The sequence below is a fragment of the Mesocricetus auratus genome, unplaced genomic scaffold (genome assembly GCF_017639785.1).
Source record: "Mesocricetus auratus isolate SY011 unplaced genomic scaffold, BCM_Maur_2.0 Super-Scaffold_100010, whole genome shotgun sequence".
Lineage (NCBI taxonomy): Eukaryota > Metazoa > Chordata > Mammalia > Rodentia > Cricetidae > Mesocricetus > Mesocricetus auratus.
The window spans coordinates 24,855,263-24,882,440 of NW_024429194.1; the positions used below are offsets into that span (position 1 = coordinate 24,855,263).

At 44.2% G+C, this 27,178-nt stretch overlaps 1 protein-coding gene across 1 annotated transcript in view; it reads left to right on the forward strand.

Moving 5' to 3' along the window:
- Nucleotides 1-27,178, forward strand: part of Dner (delta/notch like EGF repeat containing) — a 304,752-nt gene that overhangs the window by 7,181 nt on the left and 270,393 nt on the right. Inside the window, exon 2 of the mRNA XM_040753181.1 lies at nucleotides 1,940-2,958. Within this exon, the coding sequence (XP_040609115.1) occupies nucleotides 2,683-2,958 (276 nt within the window). The 5' untranslated portion in view covers nucleotides 1,940-2,682. The remainder of the gene's footprint in view (nucleotides 1-1,939; nucleotides 2,959-27,178) is intronic.

Genomic DNA, 27,178 nt, shown 5'->3' on the forward strand with positions numbered 1-27,178 from the left:
TATAATGAACAGCAATAACAGTAATGCAATACTTGGTGTTTACCAAATGGGTGCTTTGGGGCCAGGAGCTACAAATCCACATTGTGTTCCCCAGACGTGACCACATGACTCTGTGTATATGATATAGCTGTCTCCTCTTGATTGGACATGACCTTCGTCATCTTGAAGTAGAGCAGCTGTGAGGTTCCACACAAGATGTGGCCTATTAATAGTCTCTCATGGATGGAAGGGAATGCATGGGACCCTCACCAGCCCCTCCCCTCCCACAGAGTCCATTTGCCACTGTATGATCAAAGTAAGTGGGACTCCTCTGTGTTGTAGCTGTCTTTCAGGTGACTTCCTGGCAGCATAGCTGTGCCACTGATACCCCTGTAATAATCCCAATAAATCCATTGCTTCATGAAACTGAACTTGGATGGGATCTTTTCTTTTTAATCCATGGTGAATAAATGTTTTATTATATTTTCCAGGCAAAATTAGTTAATTAGTGCAAGTTGGAAGATTCCTCTCATGACTGCAAGATTTAGCTTGTAATAAAGAGAAAATGGTGGGGTATTGTATTTCACCCCCATAATATGTCCTTTAAAAATTAAAGACATAATACTTTAAAAAAGAACACCAAGGGACATGGCCTAGAAAATTCAGACATCAGCGCCTGAAAATAGGCTGTTCTTTATTTCCCCTATTTCAAAATGTTAAGAAATTTAAACTAGGTTTGCTTGGGCAAAAATGGAAATGTGCTTTTAATTGTTTACAACCTTTTTGATTGAAAAACATGTCTTTTGGCTTTTTTTGTGTCTTGATAGAAGAATGCGAGCAATCCTAGCTGTCACTCTAGGAAGGAGATGTTAGAAGAACTAAGTGTAGTTCCTGGTGTGGTCCAGAGAACACAAGAACCACCTGAATGACGACGTTAGGGCCAGCAGAGGGTGCTGGAGTGGCACAAAATTCGGACTTAAAAAGAAGAGATCTCAAATAAAGTGCCAGTAGCTGGGAGGGAATGCTGTAATTAGTAGGGTCCACTCAGTTTGAGTTTCCCCTGCTGGGCACAGTTCTGGTTGGGGTTTGGGGGTCACCCTGCAACACATGAATTTTAGGCATCTTCCAAACACCGGGGTTTGATTTAAGATCTAAATTGGCTTGGCAGGGGCCAAACAGTTGACCTTTTGCGTCCACTAGAGAGCTTTCAACAGCTCCTGCCTGGCCTCTAGACCTGTGGCACCTATAAACGTCTCATGAAGTTTCTACTTTCTTATTAGCTCAGCCTTTTACAAAACTACCTTTTGTGTTCTCTAGAAAAATTTCCCAGTCTGTTGATCCAAAAGAGTCACTTTCCCCCCTTTCTTTTCTTTCTTCCCTTCCTTATTCTCCTGTCCTCCTTTTCCCTCCCTTTCTTCTCTCCCTCTCTCCCCCTCCTTCCTTCTGTTCTCTCCTCCCCTGCTTCCTTCTCCTCCTCCTGTTCAGGGTTTCATGTAGCTCAAACTGGCCTTGAATTCCCTAGGTAGTCAAGACTGACCTTGAAACTCCTGATCCTGCTGCCTCAGGCTTCCTACTACTGGGATTACAGATGTGAGCCATCTCACCCGGTTTAGCCACCACCTCTACCCACCCACCCCTTAAGTTTTGCATAGATAGGGGTAACTAGTTTAGGAGTCTATTCATAGTAGGGACTGTGAAAGGCGGGTTGTTAGTGGAGACAAAGCCAGATGAGTTTTGCGGCTGCCACACCAGCAGTAACCTAACGGAGAGGATACAACAGTCCTTGAAGTAGGTCACTGTGAAACCTTCCCCGCCAAGTTCAGTAACAAATGTCTTTGCTGGAAGGGCCCTTGCGAACCAGTACGAAGGTTCTCACAGTGTTCTGGGAGGGAAATCAAGTGACCAACTGGGTTCCATCTAGCCTGTCTGGATCTCAGTTTCTTTTTGTATTCCACAACAGGGCTGGGCACTTTGATTTCTCCGCTTCCAGTCACCCCAAGCTCTTGTGAACTACAACCCTTCTGAGCGGCGTGCTTCGAAAGCCTGTCGAGGAGACAGGTTCAGCACCAAGGACAAGGGCCCGGCATCGGGTCCTGGAGGTGCATGGCCAGGTTCACGCTAAGCGGGTTGAGTTCGCTGGTTGCACGGGAGAGCTGTACGTGCTGGGGACACGGACCAGTGTTTTGGGAGCCGGTGGAGCACCGGCGAGAATGAGGTCAGGCCGGTCCCGCTGCGGCCTTACAGATTCTGCGCCAAGAGGTCGCGAGTGGCAGTTGCGAGTCATCTGAAGCGATCTCTCCAGGAGGGGCCTCTCCACCCACTTTCCACCCCAGCATCTCCTAGCTGCCCGCTCCCGGGCCACGCCCCCACCCCTGTGCCTTCTGGCCTTCCTTTGGACACACCCACGACTTTGACCCCTTGAGGCTGGAAACTGAGCACAGCCTTCCTACAACTTGCTGAGACTCGGAGCAGAAGCGTTCCCATCCCGGGTCCTCCCGCCTGGTGCCCAGCCTCCGCGGGCCCCGCCCCCAGCCCCGCCCGCGGTTGCCCGGGGAACCACGGGCTCCTGCAGCTGCAGGAGGCGTCCGGTCCCGCTGAGCAGCACCAGCCGCTGGCGCCGCTGCTACCGCCATCTCTGCCGCTAGCTCCGCTGCTGCCACCGCGCCCAGCTCCTCTCCTGCTCCTGAGTCCTCTCTGCCCGCCATGCATCCCCACCGCGCCCAGGCGCCCGGTGCCCAGCTGCTGCCCGCGCTGTTTCTGCTGCCTCTGCTGCTCGGTGCTGGGCCCCAGGGCGGCTGCTTGGCCAGCCCGGTGCCCGCCGCGCCCCTGCCTGCTCCGGGACCATGCGCCGCTCAACCCTGCCGGAACGGGGGTGTGTGCACCCCTCTTTCGGTGGCTGGCCAGGAGCACCCCGCAGCCGATGTTGAGACCGGCTACAGTTGCACCTGTCCTGCTGGGGTCTCTGGCACTGACTGCCAGGTGAGTGGACACTACTGTCGCCTAGAGTCTCAGCCTCTCTTTGGCGGTTGGGGCTTCTGTACTCCAGATACTAGCTTCTGTTACTTTAGGAAGGGAATTCTTAGATGCAGCCTGGGAGCATCCCTTCAAATGCGGTTAGGCTGTCCACCTCAGTTACCTGGTAATGCCAGCCAGGGCTCTTGGGGCGTGTCCTGTGCCCTAGGGCCCGGCAGCCACCCTATCCTTGATACCCGTGGATCTGTCATCCACCGCCAAGTGGCGCGCCCCTCCGGGGAGGCCCAGACTTAACACCAGCTAGGAAGAACAGAGGAGTCGGTCCTGAGAGTCCCTCGTGGGGTACACAGTGTTCATCTGGACTCTGTTCCTGGTCCTACTCGATCAGGCGTGTGTAAAGGATGCAATAAGTAGGGGGGCAGGATAGTGGGCTCTGTGCCAGGTGGTGGGGACATTTTCCTTTCTTCCACCTCTAGGGCTCTGACAAGGCAGCCAGAGGCTGGGAGGACAGCTGCCTCCTTTGGCCTGCCCTTTCTGAGCTTGGGTGGTGGCGATGTTGGAACAGGTGGAGACATTTGAGGGCATCAAGCTGGGGCTTGCCGAATCACCCTTCTGGCTGGACGCTTTCGAAACCAGAATACAAGCGGGACACTGGGAAGTCTCAGGAAGCTGTAGCCCCGTGAGGGATGGGAGGTGGCTAGCAACCGTCCTTGAACTGGAAATGTTCAAGAGGGATCTGACAGAAAATAAACACAGCTTTTGTAAGTGTGTTAAAGCTCAAAGAACCTACAAACGTTTTTCAGTGTGAGAATTGGTAGCTCTTTGCATGCGTACAGCTAATCCTCTAGGGTAAAGATGAAAAAGAAAAAACCCAAACCAACCCTCCCAAAAACAAACAAACAAACAAACCCCCAAAACGCATCGATCTGAAACAGATTAATCTGTGTGAAGGTGGAACGTATCTGGGGTCGCCTTTCTTTCTTACACTTAAGGTGGAGGAGTTTGTTTCCTATAAATTGCTACAGTGATTGAAGACTTTAAGAATACTCGGAGCAGCTCCACTGTCAAATGAGGAGGAGGCCACCCTTTCTGGAGGATAGGCTTTCATTTTTAAAGTAGAGGAGAGCTGGATAAAGAGGCGTGACCTTGGCACACAGACCTTTTTCTTTTCTATTACAACCCTCCCCCCACAGAGTGCCAAAAACTGGAGACTGACTCTTTTTTCAGTGTTGTATTCTTTTTTTTTTTTTTTTAACTGTTTTCAGTAAGTGCTAGCTCCCTCAAGGGAAAGAAGGGATGACGATGGGGTATTGTGTGATATGGATATCCAGCAGACTTTCGACATGACCGTTCTGGTGGCGAAAAGCCTCACAGAGTCATCCAGACCATTGGGCACAAAGTCTGACCTTTGTAAGACAGACCTGCAGATTGAAGTGAGAGGATGGATTTATACTCGTTTTTCTCTCCTGGCAGATGATAGCTTTTTCCTGGAGATGTCTGACTGCTTCTATCAAGCTGCTGCTATGTTTGCATGCCTGAGTTCCTTCATTGAGACAAATAGGTGATTTGGGCTCAGGGTGTAGTAGAAGCAGATAGGAGGAGAACCATATCAATCTATATCAGTTTAGGCAAAAAGAGAAAGCTAACTAGGCATTGGACACTTAATCCAACTCTGAGATGTTTTTGTGTGATTCTAAAAATAGATATAGAAAAAATTCAAGCAAGGGAAAGAACTCTCTATTGCTCCCCAAAGACCATAACAGAGAAGCGCAAATATTTGGTTCAATGTCTAAGGTCATTTATTCAGAAGGGTCATCAATATTACAGAACCAATTGGTTCAAAACAGAGTTGGGTTTCCTCTACAGCTCCCACTCAAGGCAGGTTTAGCTATGTGAGTCTGCCTACCCCAGGAGAAGCTGCACTGCATGCCCTGAGATCGGAGTAGGGAGAGTGAAGTATCTGCAATTCCAACAGGAAAGCTGAGCAAAGTGGGAATTTGATCAGACTCAGTTACCCAGAAAAAACATGCTAGGTGATTCAGAGCTTTATAGCCCATAAAAAATTGATTCCTGGTGATTTTAATTTAATCTTTTATGAGCTCTCAGAGAGACTCACTATTCTCCTTTTCTGTGGTATCAGAAAACAATACACAGAAGGCAACCTTAACAGAGAAGGCAGAAAAAGAAAACACAAGAGCAGAAACCTTCATACAAATACACACTGGGTGTGGTGGTGGAATGGAAAAACAAGGAACCAGAGGCAGAAGGTTCAGGAGTTCAAGGTCATCTTTGGCTACATAGCAAGTTCAAGGCCAGCCTGGACAATAATAGACTGTTTCAAAAACCAAAACCCAACACAAATCAAGCCAGAACATATGCAAGGTTAGTGACAGATAAGGGAATGGCTGTTAGTACTTAGTGGGAGCCTGATACTCACTGCACAGACTGAGAGTGGAAATTTACCTGCCTATGAAGAGTCTTTTAAACAGTGTCCCCATCCCTCCCCTACAAAGAGAATTCATGCCTGTGGCAACCTTATAACCTTTCCCCAAAGAAACAAAACAAAACAACAATAACAAAACTGTATTAATCACTAATGAGTGGTCAGCTTAGTGTTTCTGGAATCTGTTTCTCCTTGAAGCATCAGTGGTGTGATGCGTGCTTACAGGATCTGGAGACGGGTCATACCCGACTGAAGCTTCTGTTAAAACTGTGGTGAGAGGTGACAGAGGTGACAGAGGTGGCCGGGGCCCAGTTACCTCGTCTTCAAACAGCCTCGCTGTGTTTGTCATGAAAAGCCTGTTGACCATGGGGCTGGCTGCTGGCAGATTTTGAGGCTTGCCTGTTGATGTTTTCCACCTCCCTTCTACATCTAGGCAAGGGGACAAAGGACCTGGCCACTTCCTCTTTTGATGCTGATGGGGAGGTTTACGCACTGGTCCCCACATGGTGCTGCTGCAGCTGGACTCCTTAACTCCATTGTCCCAGGCTAGTCCCCCCCTCCCCCAAGTCATCAGAATTACAGGTCCTATTGGGATACTTTACTACAATGGCAGCCAAATGGACACTAAATAAAAGAAAAGTGCTGGGCATGGTGATGCACACCTGAAATCCCAGTATTCTGACAGTAGAGGCATAAGAATCACAAGTTCCAGGCCAGCCTGGACTACCAAGTGACTTTGTTTCTAAAGCAACCAACCTGTCAGAAACAAATCCCCCCAAGAGGCTGGGGCTCGGAAAGGTGGCAGTTGTCAGCATCTGGCCAGCCTTCCTCTTCTGTCAGCTTAAGCACACAAGTGGTTCTGTGGTAGAATTCTCACCTTCTGTCTATGGGGCTAGCCATGGAAGCCAGGGATTATTTAATGGGGACTGTGTTTGTTTGTAAAGCTTATTTTATTTTAATGAAAGAATCCTTTGCCAAATATGCAAGCAGTTAGACACCTGTTTGTTTTTCATCACACATTCCCTAAGGGACTTATCCTCTGAAATGAAAATAAAAATGTATCAATTTCTGCACTTGTAGAAAAAGGAGGGCACTTAATAGCTATTTTTTATTTAACGGTATTCATTGAGCTCATTTGAGAATCTCCTCTTCTGATCAAGCATTTGTTTCAGATGAACAAATCCATTTCTTTCTTTTTTAAACAGTATTTATTTATTTATTTTAAATTTATTCCTCTCATACATTTCCTGTGCCCTTTATCCCAGTCTCCCCTCCTCAAACCCCTCTCCTCTAGGTCTACTCCTCCTCCTTTCCCTTCAGAAAAGGGCAGGTCTCCCAGGAATATCAACCAAATATGGCATGTCAAGTTATAATAAAACTTGGCACATCCCCTCGTATTAAGGCTGAATGAGGTAACCCAGTAGGAGTAAAGGGTCCCAAAAGCAGGCAGAAAAAGTCAGAAACATCCCCCACTCCCACTGTTAGGAGTCCTACAGGAACACCAAGTTACACAACCGTAACATACACAGAGGACCTAGGTCAGGCCCATGCAGGCTCCCTGATTGTTGGTTGAATCTCTGTGAGCCCCTATGAGCCCTGGTTAGTTGATTCTGTGAGCTGTCTTCTCCTGGTGTCCTCAAGCCCTCTGGCTCCTACAATCCTACCTTGCCCTTTTCTGTAGGATTTCCCAAGCTCCATCTAATATTTGGCCATTGGTCTCTGCATCTGCTCCCCTCAGTTGTTGGATGAATCCTCTCTAATGATAGCTATGCTAGGTTCCAGTCTACAAGTATAACCGAGTATCATTAGGAATCAGTTCACTGACTTTTTTTCCCCTGGGAGTGTTTGGTTCTATCCTAGGTCTCTGGGCTATCCAAACTCGTTCCTGGCCCTCCAGGCAATGTCTGGCGTGGGCTTTGTCTTATGTTCTGGTTCTCAAGTTGGAGCAATCATTGGTTGTCCATTCCTACAAATTCTGCACCACTTTTACCCCAGCACATCTTGCAGGCAGGACTAATTGTAGGTCGAAGGTTTTGTGGCTGGGTTGGTGTCCCAATCCCTCCCCTGGAAGCCTTGCCTGGTTACAGAAGATGACTCCATTACTAGGAGTCTTCACTAGGGTCACCCTTGTGGATTCCTGGGAGTTACCATTGCACTAGGTTTCTCCCTCATCTCAGAAATGCCCTCCAATTCCAACCATTTCTCCTAGTATTCCCTCCCTCCACACCCACCTCCACAACCCATCTTGTTTCCATCCCCACCTGCCCGCAGTCTACCCATGCAATCTGTTTCTTTCCTTCTTCCCAAGGAGATCCACTCATTCCCCCTTAGGCCATCCTGAGCAAATCCATTTCTAACCAAATATTTGTTTGGTTGTTTTATTGGGGATGGAAAGAGTCTTTCAAATTTTATGCCATCAGTGAACCACTGGCACCTCAGCCTCTGACTGAGATTTGCCACACACACACACACACACACACACACACACACACACACACACAAACACAAACACGAGCGCTCGTGCGCACGCATGCACGAGCAGGCACGCACGCACACACATTATTGTGGTATTAGCAAACTAACAGCAATCAATTACAGTGTCCAAATTCATCTCTCTTTCTAACTTTTCTTTGTTTTTAATTTTATTTTGTTTTTGTTTGGAGACAGGGTTTCCCTAAAAGTCCTGGAATTTGGTTTGTAGACTAGTTGGCCTCAAACTCACAGAGATCTGCCTGTCTCTGCCTCCCAAATGCTGGTCTTAAAGGCGTGCGCCGCCACCACCACAACCCTGTCTGTGGCTTCTCTATGAATTGCTTTTACAGCTTTGAGAAAGTCACTCCCTGTCTCTAAACCCTAGTGTTCATATCTCTGAAATTTTCTTCCCAGAAGTCATGAAATCACAAATGAGAATCTCAGAATGTTTGTACTCTAAGCATAAAGAAGTATGTGAAAATCGAGATAACAATTGTTTTGACATCTTTATTTATTTATTTGGTGGTGGGAAGTCAGAGGACAACTTTCAGGAGTCAGCTCTCCCCTTCCACCATATGGGTTTCAGAATCACACTCAAGCTGTTAGGCTTGGTGGCAAGTGCCTTTCCCCACCGAGCCACCCTGGTGTCCCTACTACCCTTGTGAGGCAGTCTTGTCACACAGCTCGGACTGTGCAGGAACTTGGCTTCCTCCTGCCTCAGCCTTGTTGGTGTTGGATTACAGGTGTGCACCACTGGGCTTGGCATAAGAATGAACATGGGAAATTTTTGGAACACGAAGTAGTGCACAAATAGAAAATATAAGAAAAGACCTTTAGTTTTTCCTGTATTAAGATCTAGTTTTATAGTTAAATCAGTGTCTATGGTTGGTTCCCGTCAATAAACAGGTTCAAGGTTTTCTCTGTACTAGAGCCACCATGTCATATGTTTTTAAAATGGCAAATTAACTCTTAAGATTTTTTTTAAAGATTTTATTTATTTATTATGAATACAACATCCTGCCTCTATCTATGTCTGCAAGCCAGGAGAGGGCACCAGATCTCATTACGGATGGTTGTAAGCCACCATGTGGTTGCTGGGAATTGAACTCAGGACCTCTGGAAGAGCAGTCAGTGCTCTTAACCTCTGAGCCATCTCTCCAGCCCCCTACTCTTAAGATTTTTGTTCTTTTCTTCTGAAATAAATGTTGGCTCAGTAAAATTCTCAGTGAGCTGACATTTCCTTGGAAATGAAAGAGTTTTTAAAGTGTCAACATTCTTGTAACAGTTTTAAGAAAAGAAGAAAACCGTTGATTTTCTATGCTTCTCTTATATCTGTGAATGGTATTCTTGGCCATTCATAGGCAACATCACCTTCCACATCCTGGCCACTTGACAAAACACATTCTTGTCTTCAGTGTTTTTACTTAAGCATCTCATGACATGGTACCCAACATCCAAGGTGGCTTTGTTTGTGTCCTCATTTCATGAACATCCATGCAGGAAGAAAACCTAGTCTGCAGTTGAAGGGCATTTGAGTCAGAAAGCAGGATGTCTGACTGTAATTTTAGACATCCTTTCCAACTCAGGAGGCAGCTGTGACCAGAGTTACTCATTACAGAGCAGCCACTGCAGAATCCAGGCCCCCAGTGGATCATCCACCAGCATGACAGTTTCCTAGGCAAGATGTCTTCCTAGTGGCCCTGCTCGCAGCCCCTTCACTGGAACTCAGTCCTTGATAATTATTAAAGAACCAAGGAGCTTTAACAATTTGATGTCTGGGTTGTTAGTGTCCTCTGTCCTCTAGACTCTGACTTACCCATTGGTCTGGGGTAGAACTGGGCACTGGTAACTTCACATGTTCTACTGTGTTGTTAGGCTTGAGAGGACCCCCCCCACTCCCTGTCCCAAACTCCTGAGCATATAGCATGCAGCAGAGAGAAGAAGGTGGTCATATCTACTTGTCATTTGCACTCAAAGGTTCCTCAAGTGGTATAGGTCCTTGGGTAGACTTTGAATGGAAAGAGTGCAACTGTGGGGTCCCTGGGTCAGAACCTGGCTCTCTCCGGGTGCCCTCCAGTTGGTAGCTCCATCCTTTGATTATGAGTGTCTTCCTCTGGGAAGCTGGGATCCAGGTGCCAGCCTCGAAGGTGGTTATGGCTTAGAAAAGTCAAGCCCAGTGATGTGTCCACAGAAGACGTTGAGGAAAGATATTCGCTCCCAGTAGTTTCTCTTCTGACCTTCCCCAAACCAGTAGGTTCAAAGAACAGCAAAGAAACAGGATAAATGGAGCGTGAGCAGATTGCCCTATGTGTACACGTGCACGGAGGTCAGAGGGTATTCCTCAATGTCATCTACATTATTTTTGAGACAGGGTGTCTTGCTGGCCTGAAACTAGGCCAGTCAAATAGGCTTTCCTGACTGGTTCATGAGCCCTGGGGATCTGCCTGTCCTTGCATTGGGATTATAATCATGCGTCACTTCTCCCACCTTCTGGGGCTAGAACTCATGTCTTTGTGCTCTCAAGACAAGTGCTTAGGCAAGTGACCCATTTCTCCAGCCCCCACTGCTTGATTTGATTGAAATAAGTTATTGTCAGTCACCGATCATGATGTGCATCTTAGAGCCCTTGTATTAGAGAGGAGACTCTCTGCTCTCCCAGCTAAAACAGTTCCAACCCAGACAGAGAGAGGGCGCTTTAGCACCCACACAGGAGTCATATCCAGCAGTATTACCAAACCAAACCTGTGTTACCCCACGTTTTATGCCCGTTGCTTAAAGGATGAGTTAAGTGGTCACATGCGGAGACAAGAGCACTCTTCCCCAAGGCTGAGGTTTCGGGGTATTTATGGGGTGAAGTCACTGGAGGTTAGGACTAATGGCTGATCTGCACACGTGGAATCACACACTTCAACAGCGGTTACCACAGTGACCCACGCGCCAGAGGCTTTGTCTCCAGCTCTGAAGCTGATGCTTTTGACAGTAAACTGAAAGCAAGTACTTACGGCCAAGTAGGATGGGTTAAATTTCAAGGATTATTGAGGTTTCCCCCCAGTCTTCAGCGTGTGTATGCGCTTATGTACTTGTGTGGGCGTGTTGTAGAGTTTAGTCCACTGAGAAAAACAGCCACCATCTTTGTCCGATCAGCTCGGCCTGCTTGTAAGAGGTAATTAGGGACAGGCCTGTAGACTGTTGATATTCGCTCAGGGGAAGTGGGAAAGATCATTGGAACTTTGTCTGAGATCCTAGCTACTCCTCTTGGCCATTTACATGAAATTTTGCCCTAGCCATTCAAAGCCCCAGCCTCCAGGCTCAGGTGCTAGAATTTATAGGCCAGGGCAGAGCATTTAAGAGGGGTTCTATTTATGCAGCTATGGAAGCCGCCATGCTGGGTAAAGACTTTCCAGTGTGGGTGCTTGGGGGTCAGCAGTGCTCCTGCATGAAAGCCCTCACCCATGCTCTGTAAGTAAGGACAATAAGCTCACTGATTCTCCAGGTTGAACTTTGGTAGAAGCATATTTTGGTTTGCTTTGGGACATTATAAGGAAGGGGTGGATATTGTTTATATCTCTCAAGAGAAGTAATTCTTGGGCCAGGAGGCCAGGAGGGTGTCCTCCTCAATTATTTTCTATTGTGTTTTTTCAGACAGGATCCCTCACTGAGGCTGAGCTCACTGATTGTCTAGACTTGCTGGCCACTAAGCTCCTAGAATTCTGTTTTTAGCCTTCACGGCATTGGAGTCACAGGCCCCACACCTGGGTCTTTACATGTGTACTAGGGTCCCATGATCAGGTCCTCAAGCTTGCTAATGGAGCCACCTGCCCAGCTCCTGAGACCAGGATCCTCCAGGGTAGATTGTAGTCTTTGTTTTATCTTTGCCCTTGGTGCTTGGATGCTTTGGTAATGGCCATTTCTAGGAAAGCTTGTGCACCAGGAGAGAGGGATGCTAGCCTGAGGAAGAGGCTTTGGTCCCTGCTAAGCTACTACTAGCTCATTCGATTTTCTAAAAGCCAATTCTTCATTCATTAGTAAGATGGAAGAATTAAAAAAAAAAAACCCATGAGGAGGCCTTGGCAGAGACTGGACCTGCATGAGCTTCTGTCTTTTTAGAAGTGGAAACGCCCCGCCCCCATTTTATAGCTGAGGAAATTTACTCTGAGCCTTGTAGCTTGGTGCCAGTGTTGTTACTTTGTGCTATTTTGATCACTACACTGCTAGCGCCTTGACCTGCTTGCTGGGTGTAACTTTCAGAGAGCACAGGCAGGCTTGGGGAGGGAAAGGGGGTAGTAGTGGGGATGGGCAGATTTTAGTTTCTGAATGGATGGGTGCTTCAGACTGGTTAAAAAAGTGAAAGTTTCTCTTCAAGAGAAAAGAAACGGGATGGTTTATAAAGGAGGCGAGGAACTGAGAAAAGTGAGAAGGGTGTTTTGAAAGACACTCTTCTGCTATCTTTTGCTCACAGCTCCTGCAGCCAAGAACATGCTTTAGAATTTCAATGCTGGCACTTATCTGCTTCTTGTAGTTAATTTAAAGGAGGATTTGTAATTACTTTTGGGTTTCAGAGGCAGACGGAAACTTCGCCAGGGGGTGACTTTTCTGTGCTGGGTGGAATTACAAGGTAGGGAATGTTGTCCCTATTTTCTTTTTGGTTTTTCGAGACAGGGTTTCTCTGTGGCTTTGGAGGCTGTCCTGGAACTCACTCTGTAGACCAGGCTGGTCTCGAACTCACAGAGATCCACCTGCCTCTGCCTCCCGAGTGCTGGGATTAAAGGCGTGCGCCACCAACGCCCGGCAGTCCCTATTTTCTTTTGACTTCTTTAAAAAAAGTTAAAATGACATATTATTTATTTTTATTTGTTTATATATTTATTTGTGTGTGTACATGGCATGGTACAGGCGTGGAATTCAGAGGAAAGCTTACTCTTTTAGTTGAAAATAATATATTTTTTCATGTTATATTCTGATTAGGGTCTCCCCTTCCTCACCTCCTCCCAGATCCTTTTCACCCATCCAACCCCATGGCTTCTTTCTCTCTTTAGAAAACAAACAGGCAAATAAAAACAAACCAAGCAGATTTAAAAAAAAAACAAAGAAAACCCCAAGAAGCATGCACACACAAAGACTAATGCATACATACAAACAAACTCCACAAAGCCACAAAATTGGAACCATAACATACTAGCAAAAAAAACCAGCAGGGTAAAAAAAAAAAGCTCAAACAAAGCAAGATAAGACAAAAAAAATCTTCAAAAATACCACTGAGTTACTTTTGTGTTGGCATCTACTGCTGGGCCTGGCTCCTGTTCTTAAGTGTGATTTGTGTATCCAGTGGGACCCCACAGGAAAAAAAAAACTAGTTGTCAGTTGGAGACAGCTTCTGGGATAGGGATAGGGGCTCCTGCCCACTTCCCCTTCTCAGTGCTGTGACCCCATTTGTGTCTGCGTAGGCTCTGTGGATGCTGCCACAGTCTCTGAATTCTTATGTCCTGTTGTGTCTGGAAGACACTGTTTCCGTGGGGTCATTCATCCTTTTGGCTCTCATAGTCTTTCTATCTCCTCTTCTTAGTTCCCTGAACCCTGAGAGGAGCAGTTTGATGTAGATACCTCATTTAGCACTGAGTGTTTCCAAGGTCAGAGGACTACTTTTGGCATTCGATTCTCCTCTACCATCATGTTGATCCCAGGGATCAAACTTTGACCAAGTACTTTCAGCCCCTGAGCCAACTCGTCTTCCACAGTCCCTCTTTTCCATGGGAGATGAGAGGCTAAAAGGACCACACAGTGGATGCTGAAATACAGATTATTAGGTCTTCCCTATACCCTCATTCTGCTTAGCTTTCTGTAAAGATACAAAACTCTATGTTTAGTTGAATGTATCAGAACAAGAAAAATGCTAAATGTGTCCCATTTTACCTTAGGAAAGGAGGATATAACACAAGAACAATATTGAGAACAAGATCTCTACCTTGAAATCAGTGGTCTCCCAGTGAACTTTAAGATACTTCTCTTTAGGCATAATTTGCATAAAGCGAACTGTTTTAAATCACCATCACAATTATCCTGTTTCCCAGATATCCTTCTGCCCGTTTGTTGTCAACGCTTTCCCATTCCCAACCCAGGCAGCCAGTGGCCTTTTTTAGAATGTTATACAAGGCCGGGCGGTGGTGGCACACGCCTTTAATCCCAGCACTCGGGAGGCAGAGGCAGGCGGATCTCGGTGAGTTCGAGGCCAGGCTGGACTGACAGCCTCCAAAACAATACAGAGAAACCCTGTCTCGTAAAACCAAAAAAAAAAAAAAAAAAAAAAAAAAAGAATGTGATACAAACAAAATCACATAGTCAGTGGTTTTCCCTCTTCATATGATGTTCCCCCCCCACTTAATATGATTTTATGTGTGTGTGTTTGAGTCTTGGAGACAGGCTCTGATGGCTGTTGGAAAAGAATATTCCTGGTATTGTACAAAGAAACACCTGAACAAAGCAAAAGTTACTTGGCAAAATTTTGTAAAAAGGGTGTGCCATGACCCAGACTGGACTAGTGAGCAGCACACATCATCATGATGGCCTCTGTCTTTTATCCCTAATGTAAGGGGATGGGGGCTTGGCTGTTCCCCATGCTGGTGTTCAGCCTGTCAGTCTACTTATGATTGGCCAATAGGGAAAGAAGGAAGTGGTGCTTTGGATTATTAAGTAATGGGAATGTAGGGAGGCCTTTGTGTAAACAAAAGTTTTCTGGGGCTGGGGAAATGAAAAGATTTGTATAAACATTTTATAAGATGGGAGGGATATGCACAACATTGGCTCTTGGTGGGCTGGCCACCTTTGATAGAAAACAAACCATTTCTCACACTGTATACAAGCCCAGGCTTGCCTTAAACTCACTATGTAGGGGAGTCTGTGAACTTGTGGCAACCCTCCTGGGTCAGTCTCCCAAGAGCTGGGATTATGGGCATACAACCATACTTCGCTAGTATAATGCCTTTGAAGTTGATTCCTGTGGTCCCTGGTATTACCAATTTGTTTCTTATTGCCAAGTAGTACTCACTGTGTGCTTCTCCACAAGTTAGTTACCTTTTTGCCAGTTGGTGTCATCTGGTTGTTGATCAGCTTTTGGTGAGATGGTATAAAGCCATCTCTCTGGTTCCCTGATATAGGTTTTAAAACCGTTGGTACAGTTCTTAGCATGTGTTTGCTTTAAGAAAGGTTGACATCACCCAGTACCCAGCACCCAAGAGGCAGTCAGGTGGATCTCTGAGTTCAAGGCCAGGTGGTCTGTAGAGCGAGTTCCACAGTTATGGGCTGTTACAGAGAGAAACTCTATCTCAGAACCCCCTCCTCCCAAAAAAGATTGGCATAAATCGTATTTAAATATTTTAGTTTGTGATGACTTTATCTTAATATTGAATAAAATGACTGTTTTATCAGAAATCTTCATATCTTCTTAAAAAAGAGCTCCCCTGCCCCTTAATACTTGACCTGGGTGCTTTGGTATTTCATTAAAGTTACCAAGTTAATATTAGTGGCATCATTGGTGAATAAAGCTTTTCTTCAAAGTCCTAGATCATGGATGTAATGTAATGTTCTGGTTCTAGAAGGTTCTTTTCATTACTCTTGAACAGGGAAAGAATTGGCCATGTTCAGTAGGATCCAACACTCCTTATACTTTAATGTTCACATTTTAGTATTTTTAGCTCTTTTCTCTTCAAGAACAGCCTCATTAGTCCTGCCCATCGGGTTTCTGTTTCTCTGTGTTTATTTTCACACTTTAAAATTGGCCATTTTGGAGGTTTGTTTTTGGTTTCTGGTTGTGCAAAAGAGAATTCTTTTATCTCTGTAGAAAGGCTTCATAATGAGAGAAGTAATCAGAGAGACAGAAAAAGGAGAACTAATATTAGCATTTTTATGAGGCCCAAAATAAACTCTCAGCTGGAGAAAAGTAGATTTAATATTATTTTTTCCTTCCACAGAAGGAGAAAGGAATGGGGGGCATTCTGGGGATTTCTGAGCTATTCTGACACAAAGGGACGTTAATATTTTTGTTTCACGGGGAAATATTACTGTGTCCAAGTTCAGTAGTATATGCCAGCAGCTTAAAAAAATCACAAATCGATGTTATCGTGCAATGTTTCTCATACTTAACCTTTTTATTTTTGAGATAGGGTCTCACTGTGTTACCCAGGCTGGCTTCAAACCCTTGGTGATCCTCCCAAATGCTGGGATTGCAGATGTGGGTCCCTATGTCCAGCTTGCTTCCTGTGGTTTCAATGGACCCTACATACTTTTTGTGTGCTTAAAAAGTTACTATTATCATTTCAATCAGAGACCATAGGAATTTTTTTGTTTTTGTTTTTTTTCCGAGTCAAAGTTTCTCGTGTAACAGTCCTGGCTGTCCTAGAATTCACTTTGTAGACCCAAAGGCTGACCTCGATCTCATAGAGATTCATCTGCCTCTGTCTCCTGAGTATTGGGATTAAAGGCGTGTGCCACCACCCAGCCCAAGTCCAAAGAGATTTAAGGGACACTGAGATCTCCTTTTATGAACCTACATCTTCCCAGGAGCAAGTGAAGTGTGTAAGTGTGTGTGCAGTCCTTTGCTCTTCCTCCCTTACTTTTGGAAATGCAGAACCCTGGATTCAAAGATGGAGAAACATCCTTCCAGAAGAATGACCCACAGGGAGCCTTGTGTGGGTTGAATTCCTTACCTTCTTTGCTTGGGTATCCCTAAAAATCCATTCTATAGTGGACTATGGGTTTCTCTCAGAAAGGCATTTTATGTTTTTGTCAGAGCTCATCAGCAGATGCTCCCTTCAAAGGCTCCAGTGTGAGCTCGCTTGTCTTTGGAAAGATGTGGAGAGCTCTAATATTCTATTCTTAGAGCTCTGGCTACAGTGCACAGAAAGGAGTTTTGGACACAGCAGTTTTCCTCTGGGTGGATGGCAGTAGCAGTGCAAAGACCTGGACCACTTCTGTACTTCCTGGTCCCCGCAGCAAGGCTCTCACCACACCAGCCCAGGCAGATCTGTGCTATCTCATTTTGATTTTTTTTAAAATGAAGAAAAAGTCACATAGTATAAAAACTACTACCAATTCCTGACCTTAAAAATTCTTTTTAAAAAATGAACAATTGAGGGACATTTGGTTTACACTCTAGCTCCAGAACATAAGGATTGGTATTGCTTGTCAACTTGATAAAACCTATAACCACTGAGGAGGCCAGCCTCTAGGCATGCTTGTGGGATTATATTGATTACAATAACTGAGATGTGAAGACCCACTGATTGTGCGTGGCATCATTCCCTTGCTGGGATCTGTAACTAAATAAGTGGAGAAAGGGAGTTGAGGTGAAGTGCGCATTCATTGCCCTCTGCTTCCTGATTGAAGATGCCATGTGACCAGCTGCTGTCCCCAGAACCTTCCCACCATGATGGTCTGTACCCCGAACTGTAAGCCACAGGAGCCTTTCTCTCCTTGATGTTGCATTTTATCATAGCAATGGGAAAAGAAACTAAGACATAAAAACTTTATTATTACCCCCAGAAGGAATCCTGTGCTCATGAAGTAAAGAATCCCTCTCCACCAGTGTCTGGCCATCACAAACCAGCATTTGCTCCTGGCTTTGTATTCTCTTAGTATTTCATATGAGTGGAACAGTATACTTATGCAATCTTTGGGTCTGACTTCTTTAAAACGTTGAGATTCTCCTATATTGCAGCTTATCTCACAACTTCATTTTTTCAATGGATTTAACGGAATAAACCCGTGTTTGTGCATATGAGCATATATGTCCCACGTTTTGCCTCTCAGTTAATCTGTTGATGGATGTGAGTTGGCTACTGTGAAGAGAGCTGCTATGGCCATTCTTGTTCTAGCATTTGATTTCCTGTTTGCAATTCTTTTAAGTCTATCCTAGTAGTGGACTGGCTGGATCATATAATGCTCTATTAAAGTTTGTAAGTTTGTCTTTCTTTCTAAATTAAAAATTTGTATGTGTGTGAATGTGCATGTGTATGCCACGCTTGCACAGAGGCCTCAGTTAATGTTGAGTGTCTTCCTTTATCACTCCCCATCTTATTAATTAATTAATTAATAATTTTTGCGGCATGGTCTCTTGTTGAACCTGGTGCTCATTGACTATTTAGGCTAGTGAGTCCCAGGGATTCACTTATCCTAGCCTTCAGAGTACTGTAGATACAGTTATACTGACCTGTCTGATTTGTGACATGGGTACTGGGGACCCAAAGTCCCCATGCTTGTGTGGCAGGCACTTTACAGAACCAGCAATCCCCCATACTTTGATAGATGCTTTTTCTACCTGTATTATCTTCCAGTGTGAACCCCAGAGTCCTTTGTGTATGTTGTGATGGTTAGTTTTGATTGTCAACTTGGCACAACCTTGAATCGCCTGAGAAGAGAGTCTTAATGAAGAATTATCAAGATCAAGTTATCCTGTGGGAATGTTTGTAAGGGATTGTCTCGATTGTTAGTTAACATGAAGACCCATCCCATTGTGGGTGGCATCATTCCCTAGACTAGGCTTTTTTATGAGTGGAGAAAGCTATCTGAGTACTTTGCACAAGCAAACAAGGATATATTTATTCTCTCTTCCCTTGACTGTGGATACAAGATGATTAACTGCTTGTGTTCTGGCTTGGTTTTTCTGAAATGAAATGATGGACTGTAACTTGGAATTGTGAGCCAAATAGATTCTTTCCTCCTCTATGGGTTTTTTTTTGTCAAAGCAACAAACTAACTAGGACAGGTGATTATTTGCAAGTCTCACTCACAGGCCAGACTAATATACTCTCATTACTATACTGGTCTGGGTATAGAGTATTCCAGAACTCATTTGAGCCCAGTCTATAGTCCAGCTCTCAGTGACACTCTGATATCCCAACTTCATGGCCTCATCACTAAGAGCCTAGCCTTTTATGGCTCCCTCCTAGGACAGCCTGTATGCTGGAGAGCTGTTTTCTGACTCTGCCCAGACCCTGAGCAAGCCCCTCCCTGCCAGTGAATGGAGCCTTGTTCTATCTCCTGTGGTCAGATCCTCTGAGAAAAACAGTGTTTTCCAGGGATACTTAAGATATCATGAAGTGGCCTTCAGACAGGGAAGATAACTCAGTAGGTAAAGCGCTTATTTTGCAAGTGTGTGGATACAAGTTTGAATTGACAGAACCTACAAAAAGCTGGATAAGACACTACATCTGCAATCCCAGTGATCCTATGGCAAGATGGGAAGCAGTGACTAGACAATGTCCAGAAGCATGAAGGCCAGCTAGGTTGGCTTAAAATGCAAGGTGAAGACTGATAGACTCCTACATGTGCACAGGGCTCCTGAAAGCACTTTGATAGCTAACGGGGGTCTTCCAAAACTCTGTACAGTTCCTGTCTGCTGGGTCTTGGCTCTCTATCGAGCACATTCAATACCACAAGAGGAGCAGAGACTCCCCAGTGGTCACTGCGGGCTGTAATACCATCTCAGTTGCCTTGTATAAGGGATTGCTTCATGTGAGTTGATGGCCAACATCCATGTTGTGTTTGATGGATTCCCTAGAAATGAAAAGTCAGAGTAGGCTGGAGAGTGGGACCCCTGTAGTTGCTGATGAGACAAAACAGGCCTAAAGGACTGGAGATCCATTGTTGCTTAGCAACCACTGCCAGGCTCTCTGGGTGCTACATGGGTTCTTGTTAATTCCTGGGGAATTAGGATTTAGAAGCTCAATTTGTCCTCTTAGGTCCAAAGTCTCTCTCTCTCTCTCTCTCTCTCTCTCTCTCTCTCTCTCTCTCTCTCTCTCTCTCTCTCTCTCTCTCTCTCTCTCTGTGTGTGTGTGTGTATGTGAGCTTGTGCACCTATGTGTATGGCAGGCAGAGAAAAACCTTGGGTGATATTCCTTCTTTTTGTTTCCTTTTTCCCCCTTGCTTAAAGCAAAGATTCTCACTGACTTGCCAAGGTTAGACCATCTGACCAGCAGTTTTTAATGTGGATGCTTGGAATCGAACTCAGGTCCTCGTCCCTGTGTGCCAAACTCTTTACAGACTGAGCCTTCTCAGAAGGCAACTGCATCTTCAAGCCAGAGTCAACAGGAATGTCTGCTACCAACCCAGTCTTCCATTCCTATGACTGAGAGTCTCCCTTGTCTGTCTTACCCACAGTCTGACCCTCCAGTATTCAGCTTTATGGAATGTCTAGGAAGGAGAGGAGACAGAGTTCTCGGGATTTTCAATGCAAAATCAAGCCTTGTAGGGATCTCGCTCTTCTGCTGCCCACTTTTGAGTACTAACTCTGTGGTAGTTTGAGTGTAATTGGCCCCATTAATCTCACAGGGAGTGGCAGTTTTAGGAAATGTGGCTTTGTCGGAGTGGGTATGGGTATGGCCTTGCTGGAAGAAATGTGTCACTGTGGGGTGGGCTTTGAGGTTTTATATGCTCAGGATAATGCCCAGTGTCTCAGTCAACTTCCTGTTGCCTACAAGCCAAGATGTAGCCAGTACCACGCTGTTTGCACCCTGCCATGTTTCCCACCAGGATGATAATGAGCTGAATCTCTGAAACTAAGCAAGCCACCCCAATGAAATGCTACTTTATAAGAATTGCTGTGGTCATAGTGCCTCTTGACAGCAATAGAAACTCTAAGACAGACTCCACTGGCAGCCTCTTGAATGTAACTGAGAGGGATGTAAATTTGGCTTGGCCAGTTCACTGATTTTATGGAAGAAAATGAAAGTCAAAGAGATGAATGCTAGAGTCAGGATAAGAACTTGCCAATTCCCCATCCAAGGCTCCTTCACTAAGCATTTAAGTCTAGATATTTCAGACCCAAAGACACTCCTACGGGCACTTACCATAGCCTTCTTCATGGACACTGGGAGTCAACTGAACGCTCAGTTCTCTATGCTAACCTCATGTTCCTGGTTCACACCTATTCATTATCTGTCCTGGTCCACATATTTCCCTGGAGTTCCTTTTGCTAGGCAAGGAGAGACTGGGTAGAGGTCTTGATGAATTACTGAAAGGTAATAGAGTAGGTGGGTAGATTGGAGCCCCACATGCAGGGTTTCATTTGTGTGGTCACAGCTGTCTGCTCTACTCATTCCTGTAACAGAAGAAAAATTCTGTATGTATAAGATGTTGGGCAAAGTCCTCAGATACAACCTAGTCAGTTGGAGACTCTGCAGGATTAATTAAGACTAGAATATTAACTGTATCCATAGCATCACTTAATATTTTTGGAAACAAAGACCTTTTAGAGAAACAAGCCATTGCTTTCTGTTGGGCGTGCAAAACTATTTTAATTTAGATCAGAAGTTGTTTTTCTATATTTCTTAAAGTCTTCCCTCTTAATGCTTTTTAGAAGTAACCAAGTTGAAAGTATGATTTTATATTTTAACTGACATAAAACCTGTAATGGTAAACTGAGTCTTAAAAACAGGAATTAGCTTGCATAACCACTTAGAATACGAAGTTCAGTAACTATGACAAATAGCCAGGGAAGCCCTGGTTTTAAGATAACCATAATGTCTATGTGTCCATATGAACAAAAATACAGAAATACAGTGCTATGGATTTTTTTTAGTAGATCTACAGCATTTATAAGCACATTAAATGTTCACATCTAACTGTTTTCATCTTATAAATGAAAATAATAAAAGCATAGAGATTGGACTGTATTCCTCCCGCACATGTTAGAATTCTTTGGGTTGTAAACAACAGAAAACCCAACTCAGACAGCATACATAAGTGTGCAAGTTTTCAGTGTCACGTGATTGAAGAGTGTGGGCAGAACAGTGTTTATAGTGACTCAATTTGTGTCGCCAAGGCCATAAGTCACAACAGTTGACTTCATTTTTCCTTGTGTTGGCCTTACCCTCAGTTCTGACGGTGACTTCTGATAGTTGCAGGTTCACACTCTCCTATAGCCAGGAACTGCAGGTACTGAGAGATACTACTGCTACTTTTCTAGGTAGTCACGAGCTTGGCTTTGTTGAGCAGGCTTGAGTCACATGTGTATCTTTGAACCAATCATTGTGGCCAGAGTATTGACTTCTGCTGATTGGCCAGGTATGGGTCATGTGTCCACCACTGGTGGATAGCCCTAGTGGAACCATGTGGGCTGTTATTGGTTGACTATGAAATGTTCCTCATTGGCTCTCAGTTTGGATGCATAGTCACCAACTGGTGGCACTTTTTGAGAAGGTTCTAGAGTTTTGAGAGTTGTGTCCTCGCTGGAGAAAATAGGCCACTAGAGAAGGATCCTTAGAGATATATTATCCTTGGTCACTTCCTGTCTCTCTTTGTGTCCTGGTCTACTGTGTTGTGATCAGATGTTGTCTGATATAGTTACAACTTCCGCTGCTATAACATTCTGTCTGCTTAAGTACATGGGGTTGATGAACATAGACTGGATCTTCTAAAACCATGAACCAAAGCAAGTCTTTCCTTAATTTTTCTGTCAGGATTTGGGCCACGCAAAAGTCACCAACCTGTGGACCGAGACTGGAAGGAAGAACTGCCTAAGGAAATCAGGAGAATGGGAGATGGCTAATATGCCTTCCCGCTTTCCTCATGGAGCTCATGCTCCGTGTTTGGGTGGCATTTCAGCAATTCATGTTAATCCCTTCTGTGTTCATCTACAGCCTGATCTGCTGAGACTTCTCACAGATGTACTTTTTATGGTGGCCGCGAACAAATGTCATTGTTCATATTGGCCTTTGTGTCTCTTATTTTAAGTAATAGTGTCCTCTTGTGAAGAACAAAAGTAAGGTAGTTTCAAAATATTGTAGTGCATGTGCTCAGGGGACAGTTGTATACTGAGAATGATCTCTGAGAGCCATGCATTAGTGTTGGAGTGAATTCGTTAAATATACAGCAAGCAGCAATAAAGGAATAAAACAGCAAGCAGCGGAAGAGTAGTTCAGTATCAATGAGATACCTAACTGTCCAGCAGAAACTGACCAGGGAGCATCTGGTGGATAAAGGGGGTCCCAGGCAGACACTTCTCGTCTCCCGTTGCAGGCACTTTTACTGTATGAGTTGAGGAATAGTCTTTTCTTTTTTTTTTCTTATTTTTTAGTGGACCAGTGAATTTGATCAGACTTGCCCATCTGAACTATTACTATTCACCAGGGCAGTGGCTACATCACCAATGAAAAATCCTCTCCCTTCCCTATATTAATCTACTCTCTTGGCATTTTATTTTGTCTCCTCTAAACCTGTGATCCCAATGTGGTCATATAAAAAACTCTGGGCACATTCTAAATTGAGTGACAATCTACAAAATACGGGATCAGTGTTCCTTGCAGCGATCAAAAAGGGAAAAGTCAGGGGAGATACTGTCTCTTCAAGGAGGAGACAAAGGAGGCTCAAGGATGAAATGCACCATGGGCGCCTGCAATAGAAAAGCAGCTCTGGGAAGAGCTAAGAAAATATGAGCAGAGCCCGGCCTCTAGATGACAGTGTGCCACCGCTGCTTCATTAATGGGATAAACACTAGTGTAGTATAGCAGGGAAAATGAGATATGGGTGTGTAGGAGCTCCACGTTGCCCTTGCAACGTTTCTGTGATTTACAACTATTACAAAGTGTTTATAAAGAGTAAATGAGCTTCTTGTTTTTAATGTGTATGTATTTATGTGTTACATTTTCTTAGCTAATTGAACCCCATAGTCATGAGACATTACATTTTTACCTTTACTAGATATGTCCTGGTTGGTTCTTATTGTCAGCTTGATATACACTAGAGTCACCTGGGAAGAGGGAACCTCAACTGAAGAATTGCTTCCAACAGATTGTCCTGTTGGCAAATGTTGGGTAGAGGTGCATTTTCTCAATTGATGATTGATGTGCGAGGGCCCAGTCCATTGTGGGTGGTAACATCCCTGGGCAGGTAGATGTTTCTGGTTTGTATAAGAAAGCTGGGGCTAGAGAGATGGCTCAGCTGTTAAAGGCTAGGCTCACAACCAGGCTGAGCAAGCCACAAGGAGCAAGCCAGGAAGCAGTGTTCCTCCATGGCCTCTGCTTCAGTTCCAGCCTTCCTGCCCTGACTTTCCTAGATGATGGATGCTAAGATGAAATAAATCCCCAAGTTGCTTTTGATCATGGTGTTTATCACAGCAGCAGAAAGCAAACTAGGGCGATATGTTATCTTAACGTGTGTCTTGTCTGCTGTTGATGTAGAGATTTATTTTCTTTCAGTTTAGTGTTTTCTGATGTCTTTTCCCACTTGGTTTATTTTCCACTTTTTGTACCCTTTTCTTCCTCTCTCTCCCCTTCCCCCTTCTCTCCCCCATTCATTTTCTTTTCTTCCTTTTTCTTCCTATCTTCCAACTCTCTCCTGTTCCTCCTCCTCTTCTTGGTTTTCTTATTTTTTATTTTATTCTTATTCTTTTCTTCCCATCATCATCCTTGTCATTATAATTGTCACTATTATTCTGTGCCCTTAAGGACTGAATCCAGCCTTCCACATGCCAAACGAGCCAAACTGTGTCTAGCGCCCTCTCTTTTTATTTTTGGATTATGCCTCATATAAATATCATAGAGTTGAGTTTCATGTCTTACTCGGTTTGATATCATTTGTCCTTTAATGGGAAGATGTAGTTGTTTATATTTATAACTAGGTTTATTGATGACTGTGACATTATAGTTCTGTCTGACTCTTAATTGTGTAGTTTTAAATATTTGGGATTCCAACCCCAAATGAGAGGAATTTGCCAGGTGTTGCATTTAGGATGGTCTAGAACCTCAATATTGTCTAGTTCAGGAGAGCTGTCACTGCCTCATTGTAATTTCACAGCTACCTGTTATCTTCTGGAAAATTCAAATACTCTTGGAGGAGAAGCCTTCTCCAGAGCTGGGCACCTTTTGGTTATTTACTTATTTTTATTATTTACTTATTTTTATTACATATACAGTGTTCTATCTGCATATTTGCATGCACACCAGAGAGAGCACCAAATCTCATGATAGATAGTTGTGAGCCACCATGTGGTTGCTGGGAATTGAACTCAGGACCTCTGAAAGGCCAGTCCAGTGCTTTTAACCTCTTAGCATCTCTCCAGCCCCCTTTTGGTGTTCTTTAAGCAACACTTTAAAAAGGTTTTTAGCTGTTCTCAACAAGATGAGTGCTCTGTATAGCCAGGTTCAACTGTTCAGGAAACCAAGACTAAAAGACTAAATCTGATGCTGAAAAGGTCTTACAACTTTACTGGCATAAGATCCCGTATGGTACATTGATTCTTTTTATAGAGTGTAGTTCTTTGGAATGAGTCAGGTAGACGAGCATTATACCAAATAGATAAACTTCTAGTCCCTCTTTTAAATTTTATTTAGAGACGGGATCTCACTGTGTAGCTAAGGCTGGTCTAAACCTTGCTTGCAATATTCTGGCCTCAGTCTCTCAAGTGCTGAGAATCCAGGCATGTACCCGTACACTCAGCTGGCATTCATTCTTAGTTAATGGGCATTGATAAGAATAGACTTGGACATATCATAAACATTAACATTGCAGTGTGCTACGTGAAAGCTGAAGTAAGCCAGGTGGTGGTGGCGCACGCCTTTAATCCCAGCACTCAGAGAGGCAGAGGCAGGCGGATCTCTGTGAGTTCAAGGCCAGCCTGGTCTACAGAGTGAGTTCCAGAATAGCAAAAGAAACCCTGTCTTGAAAAAACCAGACACACACACACACACACACACACACACACACACACACACACACACTGAATTAAAAAATAAAATAGTAGTCTCCAGGTTTATGAATACACACATATAAATACACAGAAAGGATGTAATTCTGTTATCTTGCTCTGTTTTCTATAACACTTGTCACCTATTTACTTTGCAAACTTTCTTTTTGAAATTTAAGCTCCATGAAATGTTTGTGTTCCCTGTACTTTGGATATATAATCCAGGTCCTTGAAAAGCATAGACAGCATATCATGTTTTTTCAGTAAAACAATAGCCATAGTTTCCTGCCTAGACTGCTGACCATGTTTTCAGTACCAGACTTGAATTTTCTCCTGTGGGGTAGGCTTCAAATCTAAGCAGAAAGCTGTTGGTTACGACTATGACAGCCTTGCCACTATTACACCAGTAGGCACATCTTGGCCAGTTTATAGATTAGCACACAGGTTCCACAGCTGAGTAACATCTTTGATGACAACATTGCCTGTCCCCTACACATCACCTTCCATCACTATGAAGGAAGGCTAATCAGTAGGTGGATAGTTTCCATTTTAGTTCCAGCTTGACTTCTCCGTGTCCTGGGACCAAAGCATGTGGAGTCTTAAGCAATAAGGTTTTATTATTTAGTTCTGGTGGGCAACTAACAGTGTATTAGTTAGTGGTAATTGCTTATATTGTTTTAGGGGCCTTAGGAATCTCTCATGACAGGGCATTTTTTTATATTGCTTGGATTATATTGGGTTTTTCCTGGCAAGGTTTTCTTTGTATTGCATGTCTGTGGATCTTGACATATTCTTGTATTGCATCTATTTCTTTGGAGAAATTAGTTGGCTAAATAGTTAACTACTTAGTTGATGTCTGAGAGTTGAGAAGAAATTTTACACTTGGGACTGGTCATTTGGAAAATGTATTCATCAACAATCTGAAACTCCAGTGACCCACTGGAATGAAACAATTGCAGCCTTAGATATAACTACTCAAATTATACATGCCAACATTTGCCATGTTTAAGAATCCTTCACTTGAATGGAAAAATACATCTTTAAGTCTAGTAAGTCTTGTGTGTTGGAGTGCCATGCTAGAGAGAGTTCTAGATAGGATATCTAGAAGCCAGGCTCTATCAGAGTCTGAAGGAAGTCCTTGGACAAATGACTTGACCTTTGTAGATTATAGTATGTGTATGTTGTTAGTTTAGATTGTTACTTGTGCTTGCTAGGAAGTCCATGGTTACTATAATGGGAGGAGCTTTTGAGTCTTTCCAGGGAGTCACAGAGGACTGTGGCTGGTTCTGCAACTCACTGCTTCTCATGCTGTCCCAATCAAAGGAATATTCATGTGTATGCACATGCTTTTAGAATGCAGGATGTGCCAAGAGATTTTCACACTGGTAGGTGGTGGTATTTCCTCTCCATCCAGTCTGAGTTCAATGGGTCCAACATATGTTTTTCAGACATTTTGATGTCCTTCCAAATTACATCACCAGTGCTTTCTAGTATGCTGACCTGGTTATGCTCAGCTCGTTTCTTTCTCTTCTGTATACTTTTGAAGCTAAGATAAATTGTATGCAGAAATGCATTTTTTAAACGCCTTTACAGTTTTGCATATATTTGAATGTGTTTTAATAGGATACATATGTCTA